The 25,346-nt window shown below is 51.7% G+C and overlaps 1 protein-coding gene across 1 annotated transcript in view; it reads right to left on the bottom strand.

Moving 5' to 3' along the window:
- Positions 1 to 25,346, bottom strand: part of TOX2 (TOX high mobility group box family member 2) — a 228,724-nt gene that overhangs the window by 130,021 nt on the left and 73,357 nt on the right. The window contains exon 2 of the mRNA XM_068150376.1: positions 17,212 to 17,277. Coding sequence (XP_068006477.1) covers positions 17,212 to 17,277 — 66 coding nt within the window. The remainder of the gene's footprint in view (positions 1 to 17,211; positions 17,278 to 25,346) is intronic.

Below are 25,346 nucleotides of genomic sequence, written 5' to 3'. Positions count from 1 at the left end.
CCATTCAGATAGTTGTAAACAGCAAGCCTCCTCTTCTCCAGGCTAAGCAACCCCTGCACCTGGCACTTGGACTTGTTGAATGCCATCCTGTTGGGCTCTGCCCATCTGTCCACTTGGTTGAGGTCCCTCTGCAGAGCTCTCCTACCCTCTAACTGACCAACATCTGCTCCCAACTTGGTGTCATCTGCAAATTTGCTGCTGGCTGACTCAATGCCCTCATCCAGATCATCAATGAAGTTGTTAAAGAGGATGGGGCCCAGCACTGATCCCTGGGGGACTCCACTACTGACTGACCGCCAGCTGGCTGTGGCACCATTCACCACCACTCTCTGGGCTCAGCCCTCCAGCCAGTTCCTAACCCAGCTCAGAGTGCTGCTGTCCAAGCCATGAGCTGACAGCTTAGCCAGTAGTTTGGTGTGGGGGACAGTGTCAAAGACCTTGCTGAAGTCCAGACAGACCACATCCAATCTTTTCCAATCTAGGCAGTTCTGTACTTCAGTGAAATACACCAGTGCCAGAGCTCTCCATGCCTAGGGAGAGGTTCCCCCGGTTTTAAACCCTTCCACTTAAATCAGTGATCTTCTCTCACACTGTCTTATTACCATCAGTTCCTGAGATCAAGCCACTCAGTCACCCAAATCAATGGATTATGACCATGAGAAATGGCTCCTGAAAATGAAAAGGAAGAGAAGTTTCTTCATCTGCAGAGACTGCTCAGACTCCTTATACATGAAAAGTTCCTTCAGGCACTTGAGTGAAAATTGCCCAAAGAACAACCTGATGGTGGCCTCCAATTTGAACTCCACCCCTCTGTTGTGCAGCCTTTACTATAACAAGGCTCAAGAGAGGGATCAACCCAAGGTATTGCTCAACCACATGGATGCTCTTCTGGCTTCTTCCAGCCTTTCTTCTGGACTAAACCCAGGTCTGACACAGCAGCTGTGGTGACCATGTTGCACCTCATTAACTTCAGGGACAAATAAACTGCTGGAAACTCCTCCAAACTCATGCATCCTGCTAGGTCAGAGACCAACCAACAGGAGAACCTGTTACACACTTTCCTGCCAGTGACAGAGCATGTCTACCAAAGCCACTCATGAAGGGAAAACCAAAGTCCACATCAGTCCTGTTTTAGAGCTTCCTCCTGTGGAGGACAAGCAAGAAAAAGGGAAGGATGACCACATCTTCATTAGCAGCACTCATGCTGCCTGGAGCTCTACAGTCACAGAATCACAGAAACATTCAGGTTGGAAAAAACCCTCAGGGTCACCAAGTTCAACAGAGAACCCTACTCTGCAAGGGTCACCCCTAAATAATATCCCCAAGCACCACATCCAAACCACTTTGAAACACAGCCAGGGTTGGGGACTCCACCACCTCCCTGGGCAGCCTGCTCCAATGTCTGACCATTCTTGCTGTGAAAAAATGTTTCCTAATGGCCAGTCTAAACCTCCCCAGTGGCAGCTTGAGGCCATTCCCTCATGTTCTATCACTTATTACCTGTGAGAAGAGACCAACTTCTCTACAATGTCCTTTCAGGTAGTTGCAGACAGCAATGATGTCTCCCCTCAGCCTCCCCTTTTCCAAACTAACCATCCCCAGCTCCTTCAGTTGTCCTTCATCATAGTGTCATAGTATCAGTCAGGGTTGGAAGGGACCACAAGGATCATCCAGTTCCAACCCCCCTGCCATGGGCAGGGACACCCCACACTAGATCAGGCTGCCCAGAGCCTCATCCAGCCTGGGCTTAAACACCTCCAGGGACAGGGCCCCAACCACCTCCCTGCACAACCCATTCCAGGGCTTCACCACTCTCATGGGGAAGAACTTCCTCCTCACCTCCAACCTGAATCTCCCCACCTCTAGCTTCATTCCATTCCCCCTAGTCCTATCACTACCTGAGATCCTGAGCAGTCCCTCCCCAGCCTTCCTGTAGCCCCCTTCAGATACTGGAAGGTCACAATTAGGTCACCTTGGATTTCTTCTCCAGGTCCTTCACAGCTTCCTTGCCCTCCTCTGCCCAGGCTCCAGCACATCCACATCTCTCTTCACAGTATCACAGTATCACTAAGGTTGGAAGAGACCTCAAAGATCATCAAGTCCAACCTGTCACCACAGACCTCATGACTAGACCATGGCACCAAGTGCCACATCCAATCCCCTCTTGAACACCTCCAGGGATGGGGACTCCACCACCTCCCTGGGCAGCACATCCCAATGACGAATGACACCCTCAGTGAAGAACTTTCTCATCACCTCCAGCCTCAACTTCCCCTGGCACAGTTTGAGACTGTGTCCTCTTGTTCTGGTGCTGGTTGCCTGGGAGAAGAGACCAACCCCCAAGTGGCTACAACCTCCCTTCAGGTACTTGTAGAGAGCAATGAGGTCACCCCTGAGCCTCCTCTTCTCCAGGCTAAACAATCCCAGCTCCCTCAGCCTCTCCTCACAGGGCTGTGCTCAAGGCCTCTCCCCAGCCTTGTTGCCCTTCTCTGGACACCTTTAAGTCTCTCAATGTCCTTCTTAAACTGAGGAGCCCAGAACTGGACACAGGACTCCAGGTGTGGCCTAACCAGTGCAGTGTACAGGGGCACAATGACTTCCCTGCTCCTGCTGGCCACACTGTTCCTAATGCAGGCCCAGGATGCCATTGGCCTTCTTGGCCACCTGGGCACACTGCTGGCTCATGTTTAGCCTACAGTCAGTCAGCCTTTTTTATGGAGGTGCCCAAAACTGAACACAACACTGAAGGTGTGGCCTCCCCAGAGCTGAGGACAAGAGGACAATCCCCTCCCTGCTCCTGCTGGACACAGCATTTCTAATCCAAGACATTGTGTCCTGGCTCTGTGGTCTCCAGAGAGGAAGAGGACCCTCTCCACACCCCCCCACCCCACATGGCTCTGCCCCAGCCCCAGCCCCAGGTTTTTTTTTCCCAACTGTTGACGTTTCGCTGCAATTCAGCCGAGACGGGTGGGAGGCCCGGGAGGTGGGAGGACAGCACGTCTGCCAGTGTTATGACAAGGTTTGATGGCACATTTTCTAGCAAGAGGCTGCCAAGATGAGCTCTGTCTAGTCTGGAGCCTTCTCAGGAGGAGAGGCAGGCACCGGAGCCTCCCGCGCCGTCATTAATCCCTAATTAGGGCTGCGGTTTGCTTCGCTGCGCTACTGCTTATTTACCAACCAGCCCTCGGTTGTGCCATCCAGCCCCCTCTGAGCAGCAAGCCCATTGTTATGCTCCAAAAAAAAAGAGATGAACATTCTAAATGTTATTTATGATTTGATAAACCTTGTGCAACCCTGAATGAGGACATTAAATGGCAAGAACACTACTTCAAAATCCCATTTTAAATAAGTCACCCGGACAGCTGTGCCTTTATAAAACACATTAGAGTGGCACTCAGAGCACATATGGCTCAGGGATATATACAAATTATACAATTTCTGTCATTCTATCAAATAAGAGGCACGTTTTTGACCCCAGAAATGAGTCAAATGTAAGTTGTAATTCAAGCCCCACCGGAGGCCCCGCTGGTAATGGATCCTGACGGCTGATCAAAGAGCCCTGACCATTTGACCCACCAGATCAGCGACTCACTGTATCTATTATGGCTAATACAGAGCTGGGCTGGAAGATGTATGGAGATAAACAGATAAAGGGCAAAAGATACAGCAGATAAAAGTTTGATTTATACACAGCCGAGCCCAGGGGTCCACAGGCAGATGGAGTTCAGGTGCAGAGAGAGGGGCAGGAGTGTGTAACCCACAGGAATGCTGGTGTAGGGACACATGTGAAGTTGGATGCAGGGCATGTGTGTGTGCATGTGGCTCATAGAATCATTAAGGTTGGAGAATACAGAATACAGAACTGACCAGGTTGGAAAGGACCTTCAAGATCATCAAGTCCAACCTATCACCCAACACCTTCTAATCAACTAAACCATGGCACCAAGTGCCTCATCCAGTCTCTTCTTAAACACCTCCAGGGATGGTGACTCCACCACCTCCCTGGAAAGCACATTCCAGTGGCTAAAAACTCTCTCTGGGAAGAACTTTCTCCTCACCTCCAGCCTAAAGCTGGAGCTGGGGTTGCTTAGCCTGCAGAAGAGAAGGCTCAGGGGAGACCTTCTTGCTCTCTCCAACTCCCTGAAGGGAGGTTGTAGCCAGGTGGGGGTTGGTCTCTTCTCTCAGGCAACCAGCACCAGAACAAGAGGAGACAGTCTCAAGCTGTGCCAGGGGAGGTTTAGGCTGGAGGTGAGGAGAAAGTTCTTCACTGAGAGATTCGTTAGCCATTGGAATGTGCTGCCCAGGGAGGTGGTGGAGTCCTCATCCCTGGAGGTGTTCAAAATGGATTGGATGTGGCACTTGGAGTCATGGTTTAGTTGTCAGGAGGTGTAGGGTGATAAGTTGGTCTTGATGATCTCTGAGGTCTTTTCCAGCCTGGACTTCAGCAAGGCCTTTGCCACCATCCCCCACAGCAAGCTCCTGGCCAAGCTGTCAGCCCCTGGCTTGGCCAGCAGCAACTCTGAGCTGGGTTAGGAACTGGCTGGAGGCTGAGCCCAGAGAGTGGTGGTGAATGGTGCCACAGCCAGCTGGCAGCCAGTCACCAGTGGCTTCCCCTAGGGAGCAGTTCTGGGCCCCACCCTCTTTAATATCTTCATTGATGATCTGGATGATGGGATTGAGTCAGTCATCAGCAAGTTTACAGATGTCACCAAGTGGGGAGCAGATGTTGGTCAGTTAGAGAGTAGAAGGACTCTGCAGAGGGACCTCAACTGACTGGAGGTGCTCAAGAGGGGACTGGATGTGGCACTTGGTGCCATGGTTTAGCCATGAGGTCTGTGGTGACAGGTTGGACTTGATGATCTTTGAGGTCTCTTCCAACCTTGGTGATTCTGTGCATCTATTGATTCTAAGTCCCAACACTCCCTGACCACTAGACCATATCTAGTGCTGCACAGAATCACGGAATTGCTAGGGTTGGAAGGGGCCTCAAGGATCATCTAGTTCCAACCCCACTGCCATGAGCAGCTACCTGGTTTTGGTTTTTTTTTTCTCCCCACTGAATTACAGAACAGCCCAGACTGGAACAGCCCTTTAGGATCATTGAGCCCAATCATTGTCCTAACATAGATAAGTCCTTGCCTGAACCACATCCCTAAGCACCACAAGTGCACAACTCTTAAACACCTCCAGGATGGTAAGATCATCCAGACCAACCATCACCCCAACACCACCATGGCCACTAAACCATGTCCCAAAGTGCCATGGCCACATGTTTCTTGAACCCCCCCAGGGATGGTGACTCTGCCACTTCCCTGGACAGCCTCTTCCAGTGCCTGAGAATCCTTTCAGTAAAGACATTTCTCCTAATATCCAACCTAAATCTCCTCTGGCACAACCTGAGGCCATTTCCTCTTGTCCTCTCCTTAGTTCCTTGGGAGAAGAAGCCAACAGGATCCTCACTACAATCTCCCTTCAACAGAACCAAACAGCACCTCTCTTAACTCTGTCTCCCTCGGTGCATCAGAGGGAAGACAAAGCCAGGGACGGGGAGGAAGAACTGCCCATGGTAAGTGCAGATCAGGTTGGTGATCACCTGAAGAACCTGAAAGTGTTCAAGTCCATGGGACCCGACGGGATACACCCATGGGTGCTGAGAGAACTGGCAGAGGAGGTTGCTGAACCCCTCTCTATTATATTTCAAAAGTCATGGCAATCTGGTGAAGTCCCCACAGACTGGGAAAGGGGAAACATTGCCCCCATCTTCAAAAAGGGTAAGAAGGAGGAACCAGGGAACTACAGGCCAGTCAGTCTCACCTCTGTGCCTGGAAAGATCACGGAGCAGATCCTCCTGGAGGCACTACTCGCTCAAAAGAATAGTGAAGAGGTGATTTGGAACAGTCAGCATGGCTTTGCCAAGGGCAAATCCTGCCTGACCAACCTGGTGGCCTTCTATGAGCAGGTGACAACATTAATAGATGAGGGGAGAGCAACTGATGTCATTTACCTGGCCCTGAGCAAAGCCTTTGACACTGTCCTGCACCACATCCTGGGCTCCAGGCTGGTGACACATGGGTGTGATGGGTGGAGCACTGGATGGATAAGGAACTGGCTTGATGGCCGCACCCAAAGAGTGGCTGTCAATGGCTCCATGTCCCAGTGGAGGCCAGGGACAAGCGGAGTCCCTCAGGGATCAGTCCTGGGACCAGGCTTGTTCAACATCTTTGTGGGTGCCAGGGACAGTGGCATTGAGTGCACCCTCAGCAGGTTTGCTGATGACACCAAGCTGTGTGGTGCAGCAGACAGGCTGGAGGGAAGGGAGGCCATCCAGAGGGACCTGGACAGGCTGGAGAGGTGGGCACAAGCCAACCTCAGGAGGTTCAATAAGAGCAAGTGCAGGGTCCTGCAGCTGGGTGGAGGCAATCCCAGGCACAAATCCAGGTTGGGCAGTGACTGGCTGGAAAGCAGCCCTGAGGAGAGAGACTTAGGGGTGCTGGTGGACAAAAAGCTCACCAGGAGCTCTCAGTGTGCACTTGCAGCCCGCAAAGCCAATCAGATCCTGGGCTGCATCAGAAGTGTGGCCAGCAGGTCGAGGGAGGTGATCCTCCCCCTCTGCTCAGCCCTGGTGAGACCCCACCTGGAGTACTGCCTCCAGTTCTGGAGCCCCTATTACAAGAGGGATCTGGAGGTGCTGGAAGGTGTCCAGAGCAGGGCCAGGAGGATGAGCAGAGGGCTGGAGCACCTCTCCTGTGAGGACAGACTGAAGGAGTTGGGGCTGTTCAGTCTGGAGAAGAGAAGGCTCCCAGGTGACCTAATTGTGTCCTTCCAGTATCTGAAGGGGGCTACAGGAAGGCTGGGGAGGGACTGCTCAGGATCTCAGGTAGTGATAGGACCAGGGGGAATGGAATGAAGCTGGAGGTGGGGAGATTCAGGCTGGAGGTGAGGAGGAAGTTCTTCACCATGAGAGTGGTGAAGCCCTGGAATGCGTTGTCCAGGGAGGTGGTCGAGGCCCCGTCCCTGGGGGTGTTTAAGAGCAGGCTGGCTGAGGCTCTGGCCAGGCTGATCTAGTGTGGGGTGTCCCTGCCCATGGCAGGGGGGTTGGAACTAGATGATCCTTGTGGTCCCTTCCAACCCTGAATGAAACTATGAAACTATGAAACTCCCAGGCTCAGCTGAGCTCCTGATGATTTGCAGAGAGCCAGAGCAAACCCCACCTTCAACTTCATGTACAAGCTGCCAAGTACCAACATGTCTGTGCCCACGGATCTCCTTTCTCAGCAGTGTAAACATGAGCAGCTCCAGCAGAGCTATCAAATCACAGCATAGTTTTGGTTGGAAGAGACCTTGCAGATCCCCAGCTCCAACCATTAACCCAGCACTGCCAGGTTACCACTAAACCATGTCCCTCAGCACCACATCTACATGGTTGTAAAATCCCTCCAGGGTTGGGGGCTCCACCACTGCCCTGGGCAGCCTGTTCCAGTGCCTGACCTGATGCCTCTCCCTGGCCTGAATCATCTGTCCTGCTGTGTCACAGCATGTGCAGGAGGGGTCACATCACTTCACTTGGTGCAGCACCAGGTCTGTTGGTCAATGGGAACAAGCTGTGCGCTGGCAGCTCTTGGGATTAGGCTGAGCACGGAATCAGGACCACTGGGCTCTTCCCTCCTTCAGAGCTTCCATCATCATGCCAGAGGCATGTCATGGAGACAGGATAAACATGGCAAACATTCCCCTAAAGCTCTCCATACCATCCCTCCACAAATCAGGCACAGGCTCACATCCCTGCTCCCAACAAGCCAAGGCACAATAGCTCCTAAAGCCTTGCCAGAGCCCAGTTGTTCCCACACCCTGCACCACACCATCCCAGCTTCCCATAAGGTATTTCCTGCCTTTCCCCACCCAGAATGTGGGATAACACCACCTTTGTGCAGGGTATTCCCAGGAGCAGCTTACAAAGCACCTGAGGACTCTTCCCACAAGCACAGAAGTCTTGATGTCAAAGCAACCTCATTCCTGCCCAACTACAGCAGGACTATCCCAAACTGCTGCCTTTCCTGGGGCTGTTCTCCCTGTCACAAAGACCTAATGGGCCCTGTATGACAAGGTGTCCCAAGGGGGTCACCCAGTCCACCCACACATCCTCCTTCCAGGCAGCTGGCTCTGGATGAAGCCCAGATGCTGCAGCTCTGATTTCTCAGTGCTGCAGAGTCCCCTGGCACCAGCAGAAGGGTCTCCCTGCAGCTCACTTCATGTGCCGAAGGGTTGGGGACCATATTAGCCCTCAAATGAGCTCAGTGGTGCCTTGCCACCCTAGGAGCCTTGGTGCTTGCCTGTGGTCTCCTGTTTGGTCTTCAGAACATCTCTGCTCTGGCCTAGCAGCTGGTGCCCCCTGGGCTGGTGGGGCGGGCCAAGGTCTGCCAAGCTACCCCAGAACAGCCAACAAAGAGGTTTTCTTCCTGATGTACAGCTCCAGGGAGGTTCTTCTCCCACTCTGCTCTGCAATGGTGAGACCACAGCTGGAGTATTGTGTCCAGTTCCGGGCTCCCAGTTAAGAGGGCCAAGGATCTGCTGGAGAGTGTCTAATAGAGGCTGTGAGGATGCTGAAGGGTCTGGAATATGTCTGATGAGAATATCCCAACTGCTGCCTTTCCTGGGGCTACTCTCCCTGTCACTAGGACCTAAGGGGCCCTGCACTACAAGAAGGACATAGAGGTGCTGAAGTGGGTCCAGAGAAGGTCAGTGAGGCTGCTGAGGGTCTTGAACACAAGTCCAGTGAGGAGCTCTTGAGGGAGATGGGGATATTCAGCCTGGAGAAAAGGAGTCTGAGGGGAGACCTCATTGCTCTCCACAACTTTCTGAAAGGAGGTTGGAGACAGGGGGGTCCAGTCTCTCCTCCCAGGCAACAAGTGATAGGAGGAGAAGAAATGGCCTCAAGTTGACAGGGGAGGTTTAGATTGGATGTTAGGAAACATTTCTTCCCCAAAAGGGAAGGCACAGGAACAGGCTGCCCAGGGTGGTGGTGGAGTCACCATCCTGAAGGTGTTTAAAAGCCCTTTGTATAAGGAGCTGAGGGCCATGGTCTGACAGTTGTGTACAGGGAGATGTTAGGTTATGGTTGGACTTGATGATCTTAAGGTCTTTTCCTACCAGGCAACTCTGTAAGGCCTTTTCTTACAGATTGTATGGGTGTTTCCCTTTCTTTTCCTCACATTTTTACTCAGCTTTCAAAGGACATCGTGTGGTTGGGAAGCTATCCATTCCCTGGCATTCCTGTGTTGCTTAATTCCTTGTCTTTGCCTAGGGGGTTTGTGGAGGGGAGAAAGAAAGAGAGAAAGAAAGAGAGAAAGAAAGGAAGGAAGGAAAGGAAGAAGGAAAGGAAGGAAAGGACTGAAGGAAGGAAGGAAGGAAGGAAGGAAGGAAGGAAGGAAGGAAGAAAGAAAGAAAGAAAGAAAGAAAGAAAGAAAGAAAGAAAGAAAGAAAGAAAGAAAGAAAGAAAGAAAGAAAGAAAGAAAGAAAGAAAGAGAAAGAAAAAAGAAAGAAAGAGAAAGAAAGAGAGAGAAAGAAAGAAAGAAAGAAAGAAAGAAAGAAAGAAAGAAAGAAAGAAAGAAAGAAAGAAAGAAAGAAAGAAAGAAAGAAAGAAAGAAAGAAAGAAAGAAAGAAAGAAAGAAAGAAAGAAAGAAAGAAAGAAAGAAAGAGAAAGAAAGAAAGAAAGAAAGAAAGAGAAAAGAAAGAAAGAAAGAAAGAAAGAAAGAAAGAAAGAAAGAAAGAAAGAAAGAAAAAGAGAAAGAAAGGAAGGAAGGAAAGGAAGGAAAGGACTGAAGGAAGGAAGGAAGGAAGGAAGGAAGGAAGGAAGAAAGAAAGAAAGAAAGAGAAAGAAAAAAGAAAGAAAGAGAAGGAAAGAAAGAGAAAGAGAGAGAAAGAAAGAGAGAGAAAGAAAGAAAGAGAGAGAAAGAAAGAAAGAAAGAAAGAAAGAAAGAAAGAAAGAAAGAAAGAAAGAAAGAAAGAAAGAAAGAAAGAAAGAAAGAAAGAAAGAAAGAAAGAAAGAAAGAAAGAAAGAAAGAAAGAAAGAAAGAAAGAAAGAAAGAAAGAAAGAAAGAAAGAAAGAAAGAAAGAAAGAAAGAAAGAAAGAAAGAAAGAAAGAAAGAAAGAAAGAAAGAAAGAAAGAGAAAGGAAGGAAGCAAATTGGCAGGGGTGAGGAATGATGCTGTGCTGCCTTCATGAGACACAAGAGATCCCTCACTCGTCTCAGGGGTCAAATATCCACGATGGTTTGATCAGATGTCAAGTTGCATTTATAGTCTGGCCTCTGCTGGGGCTTGAATTACATTTCACATTTGACTCACTCCTGGGGTCAAATGTCCCTCCTGTGTGATGAACAAGAGGAATTCTTTTCCCCAAGGAGGCTGTGCTGGTGTGAGTCTGGATCTGTCAGCACTTGCATTGTGTTGGAGGCTCCTGTACTCCTGCCTGTCCTTCTGGGCTGAAACCAAGCCCTTCAGGAATAACAGGGAAGGCAGCCAGCAGCACACAAAGTGATCCCGTGGAGGGAGGTGAGGGAAGGAGCAGATCGGTTCCTTTCAGACACTTTGGGTGGGGGTTGGTTTGATTGGGAGTTAGTTTGAGGGGTTTGGGGACAGTTTTTCTGCAGGTTAGGAGCTGTGCAGGGTAGGGAATGATGAGAAAGACAAAAGCAGAGCCCAGTCCTGGCTCTACCATGCTCTTGCATGACAAATGTTAGCCAGGCTTTTTCTGAGGACTTAGAGGCATCTGAACAGTGTGGCCAGCAGGACCAGGGAGGTGACTGTCACCCTGTACTCAGCACTGGTGAGTACTGAGGTCAGTTTTGGTCCCTCACTAGAAGAAGAACATTGAGGTTCTGGAGGGGGTCCATGGAAGGGCAATGAAGCTGGTGAAGGGTCTGGAGAATAGGGCTGATGAGGAGCAGCTGAGGGAACTGAAGAAAAGGGGACTGAGGGAAGAGCACCTTATTCTCTGCAAGTCCCTGAGAGAGGTTGTAGCTAGGTGGGGGGGTGGGCTCTTCTCCCAGGTAACAACTGACAGGACAAGAGGGAAGGGTCTCACATTGAGCAAGAATCACAGAATCATAGAATCATAGAATCAATAAGGCTGGAAGAGTCTTCAAGGATCATCAAGTCCAACCTGTGACCGAAGACCTCCTGACTACTAAACCATGGCACCAAGTGCCACATCCAATCCCCTCTTGAACACTTCCAGGGTTGGGGACTCCACCACCTCCCTGGGCAGCACATCCCCAGGGCCAATCTCTCTTTCTGGTAAGAACTTTCTCCTCACCTCCAGCCTAAACCTCCCCTGGCACAGCTTGAGACTGTCTCCTCTTGTTCTGGTGCTGCTTGCTTGAGAGAAGAGACCAACCCCCACCTGGCTACAACCTCCCTTCAGGGAGTTGCAGAGAGCAAGAAGGTCTCCCCTGAGCCTCCTCTTCTCCAGGCTCAGCAACCCCAGCTCCCTCAGCCTCTCCTCACAGGGCTGTGCTCCAGACCCCTCCCCAGCCTTGTTGCCCTTCTCTGGACACCTTCAAGAGCAGTTTTAGGCTGAACATTAGAAGAAAGTTTTTCACTGAAAGGGTTCTCAAACACTGGAACAGGCATCCCACGGAGGTGATTGAATCCCCATCCCTGGAGGTGTTCAAAAGAGTCAGAGGTGCTGAGGGCCATGGTTTAACAGCAGACTTGAGTAGAGTTAGACAATGGTTGGATTTGATGACCTCAAACATCTTTCCCAACTGAATTGATTCATGAGCACAAGCTCCTTAGGATGCCAAACTACACAAGGGGCTGAGATAAGATGAGGTTGAGGTGCTGCAGGATCATGATGCTGCCCAGGGAGTGCTCATCACGGGAGTTGCCTGAACTGCTCCATCTCTGTAGCTCCAGCTGTAAAATTAGAATAATCTCATCCACATGATGGGAAAGGAGGACCCAAGAGCTTAAGGCTTTGGTGGATCTCTGGGCAGAAAGTGTGAAGCATTGCACTGACAGGCAGGAGCCACTGAAACCCCTGGGGTTTAAGCCAGGGTGGGGCAGAAGTGATAAAAGGATTCTGTTTTTCACCTAACTCCTCCTAAGTATTTTAAAAGCAAAATGTCAGGGCAATGCAGAATTTCCTATAACTTATTGATCTGCTTCCACCTGTGGACCCCTAAACGTTTTCCAGCTGATATGAGGCCACACTTCTCAGCCCTGGTGAGACCCCACCTGGAGTACTGCCTCCAGTTCTGGAGCCCCTATTACAAGAGGGATCTGGAGGTGCTGGAACGTGTCCAGAGCAGGGCCAGGAGGATGAGCAGAGGGCTGCAGCACCTCTCCTGTGAGGACAGACTGAAGGAGTTGGGGCTGTTCAGTCTGGAGAAGAGAAGGCTCCCAGGTGACCTCATTGTGGCCTTCCAGTATACGAAGGGAGCCTACAGGAAGGCTGGGGAGGGACTGCTCAGGATCTCAGGAAGTGATAGGACTAGGGGGAATGGAATGAAGCTGGAGGTGGGGAGATTCAGGCTGGAGGTGAGGAGGAAGTTCTTCACCATGAGAGTGGTGAAACCTTGGAATGGGTTGTCCAGGGAGGTGGTCGAGGCCCCGTCCCTGGAGGTGTTTAAGCCCAGGCTGGATGAGGCTCTGGCCAGGCTGATCTAGTGTGGGGTGTCCCTGTCCATGGCAGGGGGGTTGGAACTAGCTGATCCTTGTGGTCCCTTCCAACCCTGAATGATACTATGATACTATGATAAATTTCTTGTTTCTTCTTTCCCAGCCCTTCCCACCCATCTTAAAGCAAGCTGGGGCTGGAAGCCCTTGCACAGGTCCAGGGGATTCCATCATGAAAGCCTCAGCCTAGGCCATCACCAATGTGCTAGTACCAGTGAGCTCACTGCAGAGCACAAAACTGGACTGAACAAGCAAGTGTGCCCTAAACCAGGAGGTGTGAAGCTGAGCTTTCCCACCATTAATCATAGAATCACAGAATGGTTTTGGTTGGAAGGGACTTTAAAGATCATCCAGCTCCAACCCCACTGCCATGGGCAGGAACATCTCCCACCAGCCCAGGATGCTCAAAGCCTCGTCCAACCTGGTTTTAAACACCTCCAGGGAGGCATCCATAACCTCCCTGGGCAACCTGTCACAGTGTCTCCCCACCCTCACTGCAGAGAACTTCTTTCTAATACCCAGTCCCTGTTGGGCATCCCAGCCCCTGCCCCTGGGCTGCACTCAATGTGCCACTGTGTCTGCTGCCAAGAGCTGTTGGTGTCTAGTGGTGCCCAGTACAACCAGTTTAAGGTAAAAACAGGGAACCCCCCAACCCAGCAGGCTCATCCATTGCAGTGTGATGGCTGCAGTGAGCATGGCTTGCCCCTGCCCCAAGGATGCCAAGGGCTGAGTGCTGTCCCATCCATGCTGCACAGGCATCTCATGGTTGGTGATTTAGCAGCCTCTCAAGTGAGGTGGTGAAACCACACTCCTGCTGTTCAACCAATTTCTTCAGGTCACAGCAGGTTTAGCAAACAATAAAAAAACATCTGGAACTCTCATTTAAACAGAAGAGTTATCAGTAATAAAGCCATGACTGGTGCTATAAAGTGCTCTCTGATAAACGAGGGCTGGTGTGCAGGTAGATAAAGGGAGATGCTGAACTCCAATGCTCTGTGGGGAGTGGGGGAGGGACATGGAAAACAGGGAATTTTGTCCTCTCCAGTTCATCTCCTTGTGCTTGGGACAGTCAGAGAAGTGCTGGGAGTGGGACCAAGGGGTGAAAAGGCACAGGGTGGCAGATGGGGCTCTGCTGGGGTAGGTTCTCCCATGGGATGTTGCAGTGACTCCCTATAACCTTGCCTGGAGTGGTAGAATCAGGGAGGAAGGGGAGGGAAGAAGGCTGCTCCCTGTTCTCCTCTTGCCACCCCAGGTAGGGTCATGGGGGAGTCACTGCAGCCTCTATTTTTATTTGGAAGTCAGCCCTCTTCCTCAACCATGGTGCAGTAAACCAATCACAGAATCATTAAGGCTGGAAAAGACCTTTAAGATCATCTACCCAACTACCACACCCACTAAACCTGAAGCACGACATCTGTGTGATTCCATGTGATCTGCAGCTTCTTGACCACCTCCAGGGATGGGGACTCCACCACCTCCCTGGGCAGCCTGTGCCAGTGCCTGACCACTCTTGCACAAATGAAATTTTCCCTAATACCCAACCTAAACCTCCTCTGCCTGCAGCATCACTTCTGATGTCCATCCAGCTGCCCACCTATGTGGGAAGTGGGATGTGACAGGGGCTGTGAGGAGATGTCTGTGATATCAAGGAGGAAACATAAGTGGTTCACACTGGCCATGGTTCAGCCCTGGTCCTGTCCAATCCTGCAGGCACATGATGGCCAAAGAATCCAGTAATAGGACAAGAAATAATGGATATGAGCTAGAACATAGGAAGTTCCACCTCAGCATCACTGTGAAAGTGATGGAGCACTGGAACAGGCTGTCCAGAGAGGTTGTGGAGTGTCCTTCTCTGGAGACCTTCAAAACCAACCTGGATGTGCTCCTGTGTGACCTGCCCTGGGTGATCCTGCTTTGGCAAGGGGGTTGGACCCAATGATCTCTGGAGGTCCCTTCCAACCCCTACCATCCTGTGAGCCTGTGACTCTCTGATTCTGGGATTCTGGCACTCTGTGACTCTGGGATTCTGTCATTCAATGATTCTGTGACTGTGACTCTGTGACTCTGTGATTCTGATTCTGTGGCTGGCTGCTGAGCTGCCAGTGCCAGCCCTTCCTGATGAGGCTGTGGAATAGCTGTCCCTTGGGAGATTGGCCAGGCAGACAATCCAACTGCTCCCCTGTTAGTATCTACCACTTGCTTGTAGGCTCTGCACTGCCCTGGGGAGCACAGGACAGGGGACAGGGCTGACTCCCAGGCAGGACAGCTTGTGGTCACCCTGTTCCTCCCTGTATTTACTCAGCCTCTGGCAATTCCTGGCTCTAATGATCAGCCACAGACTGTTGTTGATTGACTCCATATTTGTTTCTGCTGAATCACTTGATAGCACAAGGCTCGTGGTTCCTTCCCCACCCTCTGGAAGTGCAGCCCTCTCAAGAACAGCCTTCTCCTCATGTCTCAGCAGCAGTGGCTTTCTGTGCTGTCACAGAACCCCATAGAATCACAGAATGCATTGGGTTGGATGAGGCTCTCACAGGTCATCTTGTCCAACCCCCCTGCAGTCAGCAAGGACATCTCCAGCTAGAGCAGGATGCTCAGGGCCACATCAAGTCTGACCTCGAATGTCTCTAGGAATAGGGCCTCAAACACATCCCTGGGCAACCTGTCTCAGGATTTCACCACCCTCACTGTGAAGAACTTCCTCGTGATGTCCAACCTAAATCTGCCCTGCTCCAGTTTCAAACCACTGCCCCTCCTCCTATCACTCCAAGCATTTCTGAACAGTCCCTCTGCAGCCTTCCTGTAGGTCCCCTTCAGATACTGAAATGCAGCTCTAAGGTCTGCCCAGAGCTTTCTCTTCTCCAGGCTGGACAGCCCTAACTCTCTCAGCCTGTGTTTGTAGGAGAGGTGCTCCAGCCCTCTGATCATCTTTATGGCCCTCCTCTGGACCAGCTCCATGAGGCCCATGTTCTTCTTATGTTGAGGACTCCAGAACTGGACACAGCACTCCAGGAGAGGTCTCACCAGAGCAGAGCAGAGTGGCAGAATCACCTCTCATGACCTGCTGGCCAAACTTGTTTTGATGCAGCCAGGATAGGATTGGCCATCTGGGCTGCAGGTGCCCATTGCTGGCTCCTGTCCATCTTCTGATCTACCAGTCCCCTCTGCTCTCAAAAGCCAGAGCAGGAACAGCTCTCCTGAGCAATGAGCCACCACACTACCACACTCTAAGGCAGCAAACAACAGGTTCCCATCCCTTTTTCAGTTTAATATGCAGATATTTGCCCAGGGAGGTGGTGGAGTCCCCATCCCTGGAGGTGTTCAAGAAACCTGTGACCACGGCACTTGGACCCATGGTTTAGTGGCCATGGTGGGGTTGGGTTGCTGGTTGGACTGGATGATCTTGGAGGTCTTTTCCAACTGAAAGAATTCTGTTGATTCTGTTGATATTTGAATTGCTGCTGGTATCTGAGTTAGATACACCACAGATGATTGCTGCCTGCAGGAAGTCCCAAGCCTGGCAAGCAGAAGCACTCCATGGCCTCACCCCAGGCCACACACACCATGGTGCAGAGCTATAGGAAGCTGGCAGCACCCTGGGCAGTTCAAATTCTGCAGCTCCTCACCTTCCCACAACATAACCCTGCAAAGCCCCCAGAGCTCATGCCTGTGGCCAGCAGGGCCCATGCTGCAACTGCTCAACACAGCCCAAAAGTCAGGTGTTTGAAAACATTAGCAGTGAACTTGGACTGGCAGCTAGATGTGGGGAGATGCTTCACCCCAAGGCTGCAGCATCATGCATCTCTAAGATACGCCAAGTCCCCAGGCAGGCCACTGGAGGGGATACAGATGGGACCACCTCTCATCTCCTGGTCAGGAGGACAGCTAAGCACATGCTGAAGTCCTCACCTCCTAGCAGGACCTAAGCATGGCCTTAATGTTCTGCATGTTTGGGGCTCCACTGAATGGACACATCTGGTTCATGTGTAGCTTAGCCCTGACATGTCTGGTTCATGTGTGTCTGAGCCCAGAGAGGACCCTGAAGGCTCAGGCACCTGTGAGATGTGAGCACTTCTATTCTGGTCCTCCACATGTGGGTTTGCAGCTCCAAAACAGGAAACCTTTGATTCCTTTTTCTCCCCGAGCCAGCTAACTGTTGATCTATTCAGCTACAGGAAATACTCTACGTGAGGGAAGGAGGCACCTGAACTACACACAATACTTGGAAACCTCACCACATCCAGAGACACCAACTGCATCTTCATTTTGAATGGAGGATGCTGTGGCAAAGCCTCTCAGCCCTGTTGGAGAGCCGTGGCTAAGCCAGGCTCTGGTGAGACAGAGTACTCTGTACTGAGTGGATCTGCTGCTGCTCAGCAACAGCCAAGCTGACACCTCTGACCTCTTCCATTCACCCTCTTGATGTCACAGGAGTGCAGATTCATGGAGATCTCCTGGAAGTTGTGCTTGGGGATAGCCTGAGTGCCCTTTGAAGCCCTTCTCACTGTGCCCATCCCAGCAGATGAAGGCTTACCTGGTTTGCTGATAGGAAGTCCTGGGTGTTGTCGTTCATTCCCATGTACATGTTCTCCCCATCAAACTAGAAAGACAAAAGACACTCAGAGTTAGCAAGATGCCATCTGCATGCACCCCAGGGGCATGTGCATCCCAAAGGCTTCCCTTGGCTCTCCCTGTAAAGAGCCACAATTCTCAGAAGATAAATCTGAGCTGCTCCTTTGAGCAGGTCTGAACACATCAGAGAACTGTCAGGGTTGGAAGAGACCTCAAGGCTCAGCCAGTTCCAACCCTCCTGCCATGGCCAGGGACACCTCACACCACAGCAGGTTGCTCACAGCCACCTCCAGCCTGGCTGCAAACACCTCCAGGCATGAGGCTTCCACCACCTCCCTGGGCAACCTGTGCCAGGCTCTCACCACCCTCCTGGGGAACAATTTCTTCCTAACATCCAATCTCAATCTCCCCATTCCCAGTTTTGCTCCATTCCCCTCAGTCCTGTCACTCCCTGCCATCGTGGTTATGGTGATGGGACATAGCTACAGAGCATGGTGATGGTATCCTTCCAGTGAAACAGTTGAGTGAATTACCCAGAATCAAAGAGGTAGGTCCAGTGTGTGCATACCCACAGCTGCACCCAGCAGCAAACATCTCCCGGAGGAAGTTCTTGCTAGACCATCAATCAGCTTTAAAAAGCCAACTTCCATTGATGGAAGATTCCAAGCTGGGCAGGTCCTATTCAGTCCTCTTCCAGACACCTACAGAGTCCTCAGTCACCAGGGCAAACCTACTGCAGAAAGCCACTCTGGCACACATGTGAAGGGTTACAGAGTTAACCAGGTTGACCTTTGAGATCATTGAGTCCAACCTATCACCCAACACCATCTGATCAACCAAACCATGGCACCAAGCACCCCACCCAGTCTCTTCCTAAACACCTCTAGGGATGGTGACTCCACCACCTCCCTGGGCAGCACATTCCAATGGCCAATCTCTCTCTCTGTGAAGAATTTCTTCCTCACCTCCAACCTAAACCTCCCCTGGTGCAGCTTGAGAATGTGTCCTCTTGTTCTGTCACTGTTGCCTAGGAGAAGAGACCAACCCCCACCTGGCTACAACCTCCCTTCAGGTAGTTGCAGATGGCAATAAGGCCTCCCCTAAGCCTTCTCTTCTCCAGGCTAAACACCCCCAGTTTCTCTGTGCAGATCCTAGCTCCCATCCTGATGCTTTGCTGCTGCTTGTAGACTCTGGCTGTAGAAGACACATCTCACCACTTCCTCTTCCCTGCTTGCTCTGCCAGGGCTCTGCCTTCCCAACTGGGCAAGAGTCAGGGCAGCCTGAGCACAGTGCATCCTCCTGTGCCCCCCACTCCAGCTCCTGCAAACATGCCTGCGCCCTTACTCTGCTTCAAGATGCTAATCCATTTCTTAGGCTACAACACCCTCTTCCCTGCCACCCCCCAGGAGAGCTGCAAACCTTTTCTGATGTAATTTGCTACAAGAGGAGCTTTTCACTCCCTCTGATTCCAAAGGGAGGCAAAGAGCCCTCCAGGATTGTCTCTGGCTGGAAGGATGGCTGGGGCAGCCCTCAAGGCTAAGTTCACAAATTAATTGTGGCAATAAATGGGCTCTGCCACCAACCACTCCCGAGGTGAGGCTGCAGGTCCCAGCTGTGACTGACATCACACACACAGCCCAGGCAGGAGCCAACCCTCTTGCCCTGACAAGCCAGATGATAAATGGAAGAACATTCACCCCTTGCATGTCCTCTTGCTCTCTGCTAGGGAGCTGATACCAGCAGTGGGACACATTAAGAATGAGAGAAAGAGGAAACTGTACAGAAGCAGGTGAAGATTTTTTTCAGTGTTAGGCTATTAATTACACTTCCATGTCTCAAGAGTGCTAGAGGGTCAGCTATTAAAGTCAGCAGAGTTAGTAAAGCCAAAAGGGGGTGACAGGGCTCTGCTCAGCCTCAGACACACCCTTAATTGCCAAACCATCCTTCAGGAGAGTAGAGCAAAGCAATTAAAAGCAGCAAAATTAGAGCAGGCATTGTGACACTCATTAAGCAACTCCAACAGCAGCTGCAGCAGCGTGGAAGGGGATCCCTGAGCAGTGCAGGACTGTGTTAGGGACTGCTCTGGATGAAGCACCAGCAGCCCCATGAGCTTGCTGGGACAGGTAGCTCTCCCAGAAGCCAGTTGGAGGCTGACCATGTTGAAGTGAATTTCCCTCCACTTGTAAAGCCATTGCTGGCAGAGCCAGCTCCAGCTAACATAGAATCAGAGAATCAAGTCCAACCTGTCACCCAGCATCTCCTGACAACTAAACCATGGCTCCAAGTGCCACATCCAATCCCCTCTTGAACACGTCCAGGGATAGGGACTCCACCACCTCCCTGGGCAACACATCCCAATGGCCAATCTCTCTTGCTGGGAAGAATTTCTTCACCTCCAGCCTAAACTTCTCCTGGCACAGCTTGAGACTGTGTCCTCTTGTTCTGGTGCTGGCTGCCTGGGAGAAGAGACCAATCCTCACCTGGCTACAACCTCCCTTCAGGGAGCAGTAGAGAGCAAGAAGGTCTCCCCTGAGCCTCCTGTTCTCCAGGCTAAGCAACCCCAGCTCCCTCAGCCTCTCCTCACAGGGCTGTGCTCCAGACCCCTCCCCAGCCTTGTTGCCCTTCTCTGGACACATTCAAGTGTCTCAATGTCCTTCCTAAACTGAGGAGCCCAGAACTGGAAACAGGACTCGAGGTGTGGCCTAACCAGTGGTTCCAGTTGGTGCTGCCACAATTCCAGACATGGAGACTCCACCACTTCTACAGCCTAAGAATCCTCACCACTAAACCATGTCCCTATAGGCTAGATCTACACAGCTTTTAAACCCCTCCAGGGATGGGAACTTCATCACTGCCCTGAGCAGCCTCTTCTAGAACTCGACAACCCTTCTGGGGAAGAAACTATTTCTTATGTCCCATCAGGAAGATGTGTTGCAGAAATATATACTTCCTCATCAGAGTTTTAACCCAGACAGAGATGGTACACATCCACCACCCACCCACCCATCCCTTCCTCCCTCCCTCTATCCTTCCATTCATCCATCATCCATCCCTCCTTTCATCCATCCAACTATCTATCCACCTATTCATCCATTATCCCCCCATCCATCCCTCCCTCCCTCCATCTATCCATCCCTGCATCCATCCATCCACCCATTCCTCCCTCTCTCCCTCCCTTCTTCCATTCATCCATCATTCATCCATCCCTCCTTCTATCCCTCCCTCCCTCCATCCATGCCTGCCTCCTTCCTTCCCTCCATTCCCCTTCCTTGCAAACACACATCTCACTTCTTTCCTCTTCCAGCACATTACTTTGCAACTCTAGGTTAAGACTAGTTTGAAATCAACTCTCCTCCAGAAAACAAAGAAAAGACTCCTGGACACCTGCCTTTGGGGACTTGTCAGCAGGGAGGGCCAGGCCAGGCCAAGCACTCTGCTTGGACAAATGGGCAGAGTCCAACAGGATGGCATTCAACAAATCCAAGTGCCAGGGGCTGCACTTTGGCCACAACAACCCCAGGCAGAGCTACAGGCTGGGGTCAGAGTGGCTGAGAGCAGCCAAACAGAGAGGGACCTGGGGGTGCTGATTGACAGCTGCCTGAACAAGAGAAAACAGTGTGCCCAGGTGGCCAAGAAGGCCAATGGCATCCTGGCCTGCATCAGGAACAGTGTGGCCAGCAGGAGCAGGAGCAGGGAAGTCATTCTGCCCTGTGCTCAGCACTGCTCAGGCCACACTTTGAGTCCTGTGTCCAGTTCTAGGCCCCCCAGTTTAAGAAAGACATTGAGAGACTTGAAGGTGTCCAGAGAAGGGCAACAAGGCTGGGGAGGGGTCTGGGGCACAGCCCTGTGAGGAGAGGCTGAGGGAGCTGGGGTTGCTTAGCCTGGAGAAGAGGAGGCTCAGGGGAGGCCTCCTTGCTCTCTCCAACTCCCTGAAGGGAGGTTGTAGCCAGGTGGGGGTTGGTCTCTTCTCCCAGGCACCCAGCACCAGAACAAGAGGACACAGTCTCAAGCTGTGCCAGGGGAGGTTTAGGCTGGATGTTAGGAAGAAGTTCTTCCCAGAAAGAGGAATTGGCCATTGGAATGTGCTGCCCAGGGAGGTGGTGGAGTCTCCATCCCTGGAGGTGTTCAAGAGGGGATTGGATGTGGCACTTGGAGCCATGGTTTAGTTGTCATGAGGTCTGTGGTGCCAGGTTGGACTCGATGATCTTGGAGGTCTCTTCCAACCTTGGTGATTCTGTGAATCTGTGTGATTCTGTTTGTCAGAATGAGGGTTGGGGTTTTTTATGGGTTTCTGCTATTCCCCCACCTCTGCTCCACACTTTCTCTTGCCCTTGATGCCTTCATAATAACTGTAATGAATCCTGCCTTCAAAATCACCCTGCCTCTGATTGCCAGGCTGAGCAGTGAGCCTGAAAATCAAGACTGGAAACGCAGTGGAGACTTTGGAACTTCTCCACTGCTGATTGGATTCTTTTTATGTTCCCCCCCCATACTCCCCACCCTTCTCCTCCAGGCTATGAGGGTGCAAACAAATTCATTAGAAATTCTCCCATCAGGATATTTGTTTTCAATTAGATGTTTGCCACTTACACAGCAGCCAGGTAGAGCAGATCAGTGCCATGCTCTCCCTCTTCTCATTATTGTTTTGCTGCAGAATGCACTTCAAAACCATCACCCCACCCCCCCACCCCCACTCTAGGTACATTTATGAGAGAAACAAACATTTTATTATTTCCCTTTGGCTACAAATGTTTCTAACTCCCAGAGTGGGTCAAACCTCCCAGGCAATTCCAGACCTGGGTGCATCCGTTCATCACTCTCCGTGTTCCCCCCAAAGTTATCAAACCTGCACTGAGTGATGTCAAGGATGGGTCAAGGGAAACTCTCCACCTCTAGGGGCCACATCCAGGGTATTGTATTCAGCTCTGGGCTCCCCACTTCAAGAGACAGGGAACTGCTGGAGAGAGTCCAGCAGAGGCTGCAAAGATGCTGAGGGGCCTGGAGCAGCTCTGTGAGGAGGAAAGGCTGAGAGGCCTGGGGCTGTTGAGCCTGGAGAAGAGCAGCCCCAGAGGGGATCTGCTCAATGCTCAGCAAGAGCTGAAGTACAGGGAACAAAAGGATGGGGCCAAACACTTATCAGTGCAGCCCAGTGACAGGGCAAGGGACAACAAGCACTAACTGGAACCCAGGAGGTACCATGTGAACAGGAAGAGAAACTTTGTGAGGGTGCTGGAGGCCTGGAGCAGGCTGCCCAGAGAGCTTGTGGAGTCTCATTCTCTGATGAGATTCCAAACCCACCTGGACATTGTGCTCCTGGGCAGGCTGCTGTGGGTTTGCACTAGATGATCTCCAGAGGTCCCTTCCAACCCCTACCATGCAGGGGTTCAGTGATTCTGTGTGCATGGGTGGCGTGGCAGGGGCAATTTTCTAGTCCTAATCTGAAAAGAACACGTTCTGCTGTCATTGTCTTGATCATCCTTTTGCTCTTTTGGAATTATTTCACTTTTGGCTAATAGAAGCTGCCTAGCAAACAAATCAGTGGCCATTCCTCACCCTCTCCTGCCAGACATGAGTATGAAGCCCAAGAGAGTTGAGATCACTCTCAGCTTGCGGTGTTTCACATCCCCAGCACGGTGTTTGCTTGAAAACCTGGGAAAGGCAAAGCCTGTGTGGCCAGGCTGGGAGAGGCAGGCAGTTGGCATTAGCTGCTTTGCCTTCCTCTGAGACGTGGACCCATTTTCACCTAGCTTGCCCTGGTGAAGTTGTCAACAAGCACAACTAGACTCAAAGACATTTACTTCAAAAACCACCCAGAAAGGCCCAATTTCCCAAGTCCCAACTCAAACTCATCTCATACAACATGCTCAGGCCAGAGACAACTCTGGAAGGGACCTTAAACACCATCTGGTTTCATCCTCCTCACCATGGGTAGGGACACCTTCCACTAGACCAGGTTGCTCAGGGCCTCATCCAGCCTGGCCTTCAACATGGGTAAGTCCACTCACTCAGTCAGAAGTCCCAAGGAAATCAGGGTGACAGGCAGAGAGCCATGCCTCCAGGACAACACCTCTCCATGGGACATGCCACTGTGTATTTTGGGGCCAACCACGAGACTCACAGGTTGCAGTGGGTTAGGAGAGACCCTCAAAGGTCATCTTGTTCAACCCCCCTGCAGTCAGCAGGTACACCTCCAACTAAACCAGGCTGCCCAGAGCTACAGCAAGCCTGAATACACAGCAAGTTCTGTTTTGTGAGGAAACACCACTAGATGGATAAGGAACTGGCTTGATGGCCGCACCCAAAGAGTGGCTGTCAATGGCTTCATGTCCCAGTGGGGCCAGGGACAAGCAGAGTCCCTCAGGGATCAGTCCTGGGACCAGGCTTGTTCAACATCTTTGTGGGTGCCATGGACAGTGGCATTGAGTGCACCCTCAGCAGGTTTGCTGACGACACCAAGCTGCGTGGTGCAGCAGACAGGCTGGAGGGAAGGGAGGCCATCCAGAGGGACCTGGACAGGCTGGAGAGGTGGGCACAAGCCAACCTCATGAGCTTCAACAAGACCCAGGGCAGGGTCCTGCAGCTGGGTGGAGGCAATCCCAGGCACAAATCCAGGCTGGGCAGGGACTGGCTGGAAAGCAGCCCTGAGGAGAGAGACTTGGGGGTGCTGGTGGAGGAGAAGCTCACCAGGAGCTCTCAGTGTGCACTTGCAGCCCAGAAAGCCAACCAGAGCCTGGGCTGCATCAGGAGAAGTGTGGCCAGCAGGGCAAGGGAGGTGATTCTTCCCCTCTGCTCAGCTCTAGTGAGACCCCACCTGGAGTACTGCCTCCAGTTCTGGAGCCCCTATGACAAGAGGGATGTGGAGGTGCTGGAAGGTGTCCAGAGCAGGGCCAGGAGGATGAGCAGAGGGCTGGAGCACCTCTCCTGTGAGGACAGACTGAAGGAGTTGGGGCTGTTCAGTCTGGAGAAGAGAAGGCTCCCAGGTGACCTCATTGTGGCCTTCCAGGATCTGAAGGGGGCTACAGGAAGGCTGGGGAGGGACTGCTCAGGATCTCAGGCAGTGATAGGACTAGGGGGAATGGAATGAAGCTGGAGGTGGGGAGATTGAGGCTGGAGGTGAGGAGGAAGTTCTTCACCATGAGAGTGGAGAAACCCTGGAATGGGTTGTCCAGGGAGGTGGTTGGGGCCCTGTCCCTGGAAGTGTTTAAGCTCAGGCTGGATGAGGCTCTGTCCAGGCTGATCTAGTGTGGGGTGTCCCTGCCCATGGCAAGGGGGTTGGAACTAGATGATCCTTGTGGTCCCTTTCAACCCTGAATGATACTATGGTACTATGATACTACTATGATACCCTCTGAAATCTACTTTCTCATGGAGAATTTCCCTTGAAACACCACTCTTCTGCTACAGGCCTTGCAGGGGAGCTGCAGCTGGCCCCACAGCTTGGGGGCAGAGCCTCCAGCAGCCCATACAGGCTTGCTTCAGGGGATGTTTTACAAAGCACTTCTTAAATTGCTTTCCTAGCCTCGCTTTGCTTTGTGGTTTTTGCCATCCAACATGATTTTTAAAGCAGTAAATGTGCCCAGAGGTCACACAGGTCCCATGTTGCTAAGATGAGAATGAGTAAGGGAAATAAGTGCATGCTACAAGCTGTGGCAGACCCCAGAGCGCAGCAGCTGTGTGATCTCCTGCTCAGTGCAAACACGGAGGATAAATGTTTGTTAACTGGGAAGGACCCAGTGGAAAGAAACACAGCCTCCTGCCAACATTCAGAGAAGGTGTTACTTCCTCGTGGATGGCACTGCCAGCTTGTTGGATTTTGTGATGAATCTCATCACATCCTTTTATTTCCTGAGAGGCAGGAGCTGAGGGGAGAGCTCCAGCTCTGGAAGGAATCTGTTGGCAGCACTCGGCCCAGAAATGGCTACAATGACATCTGCAAGGTCTCAAAAACCTTCCAGGCTTCTTGTTTCATTTTATTGTGTGCCCAGGGGGCCAAGAAGGCCAAGGGTATCCTGGCCTGCATCAGGAACAGTGTGGCCAGCAGCAGCAGGGAGCTCATCCTGCCCTGTGCTCAGCACTGGTTAGGGCACACCTTGAGTC

This window comes from Melanerpes formicivorus, unplaced genomic scaffold (genome assembly GCF_026170545.1).
Source record: "Melanerpes formicivorus ecotype bairdi unplaced genomic scaffold, bMelFor1.0.p_v2 SCAF_19, whole genome shotgun sequence".
NCBI classification, from domain to species: Eukaryota; Metazoa; Chordata; class Aves; order Piciformes; family Picidae; genus Melanerpes; species Melanerpes formicivorus.
This window is presented reverse-complemented; position numbering and strand designations above follow the sequence as displayed.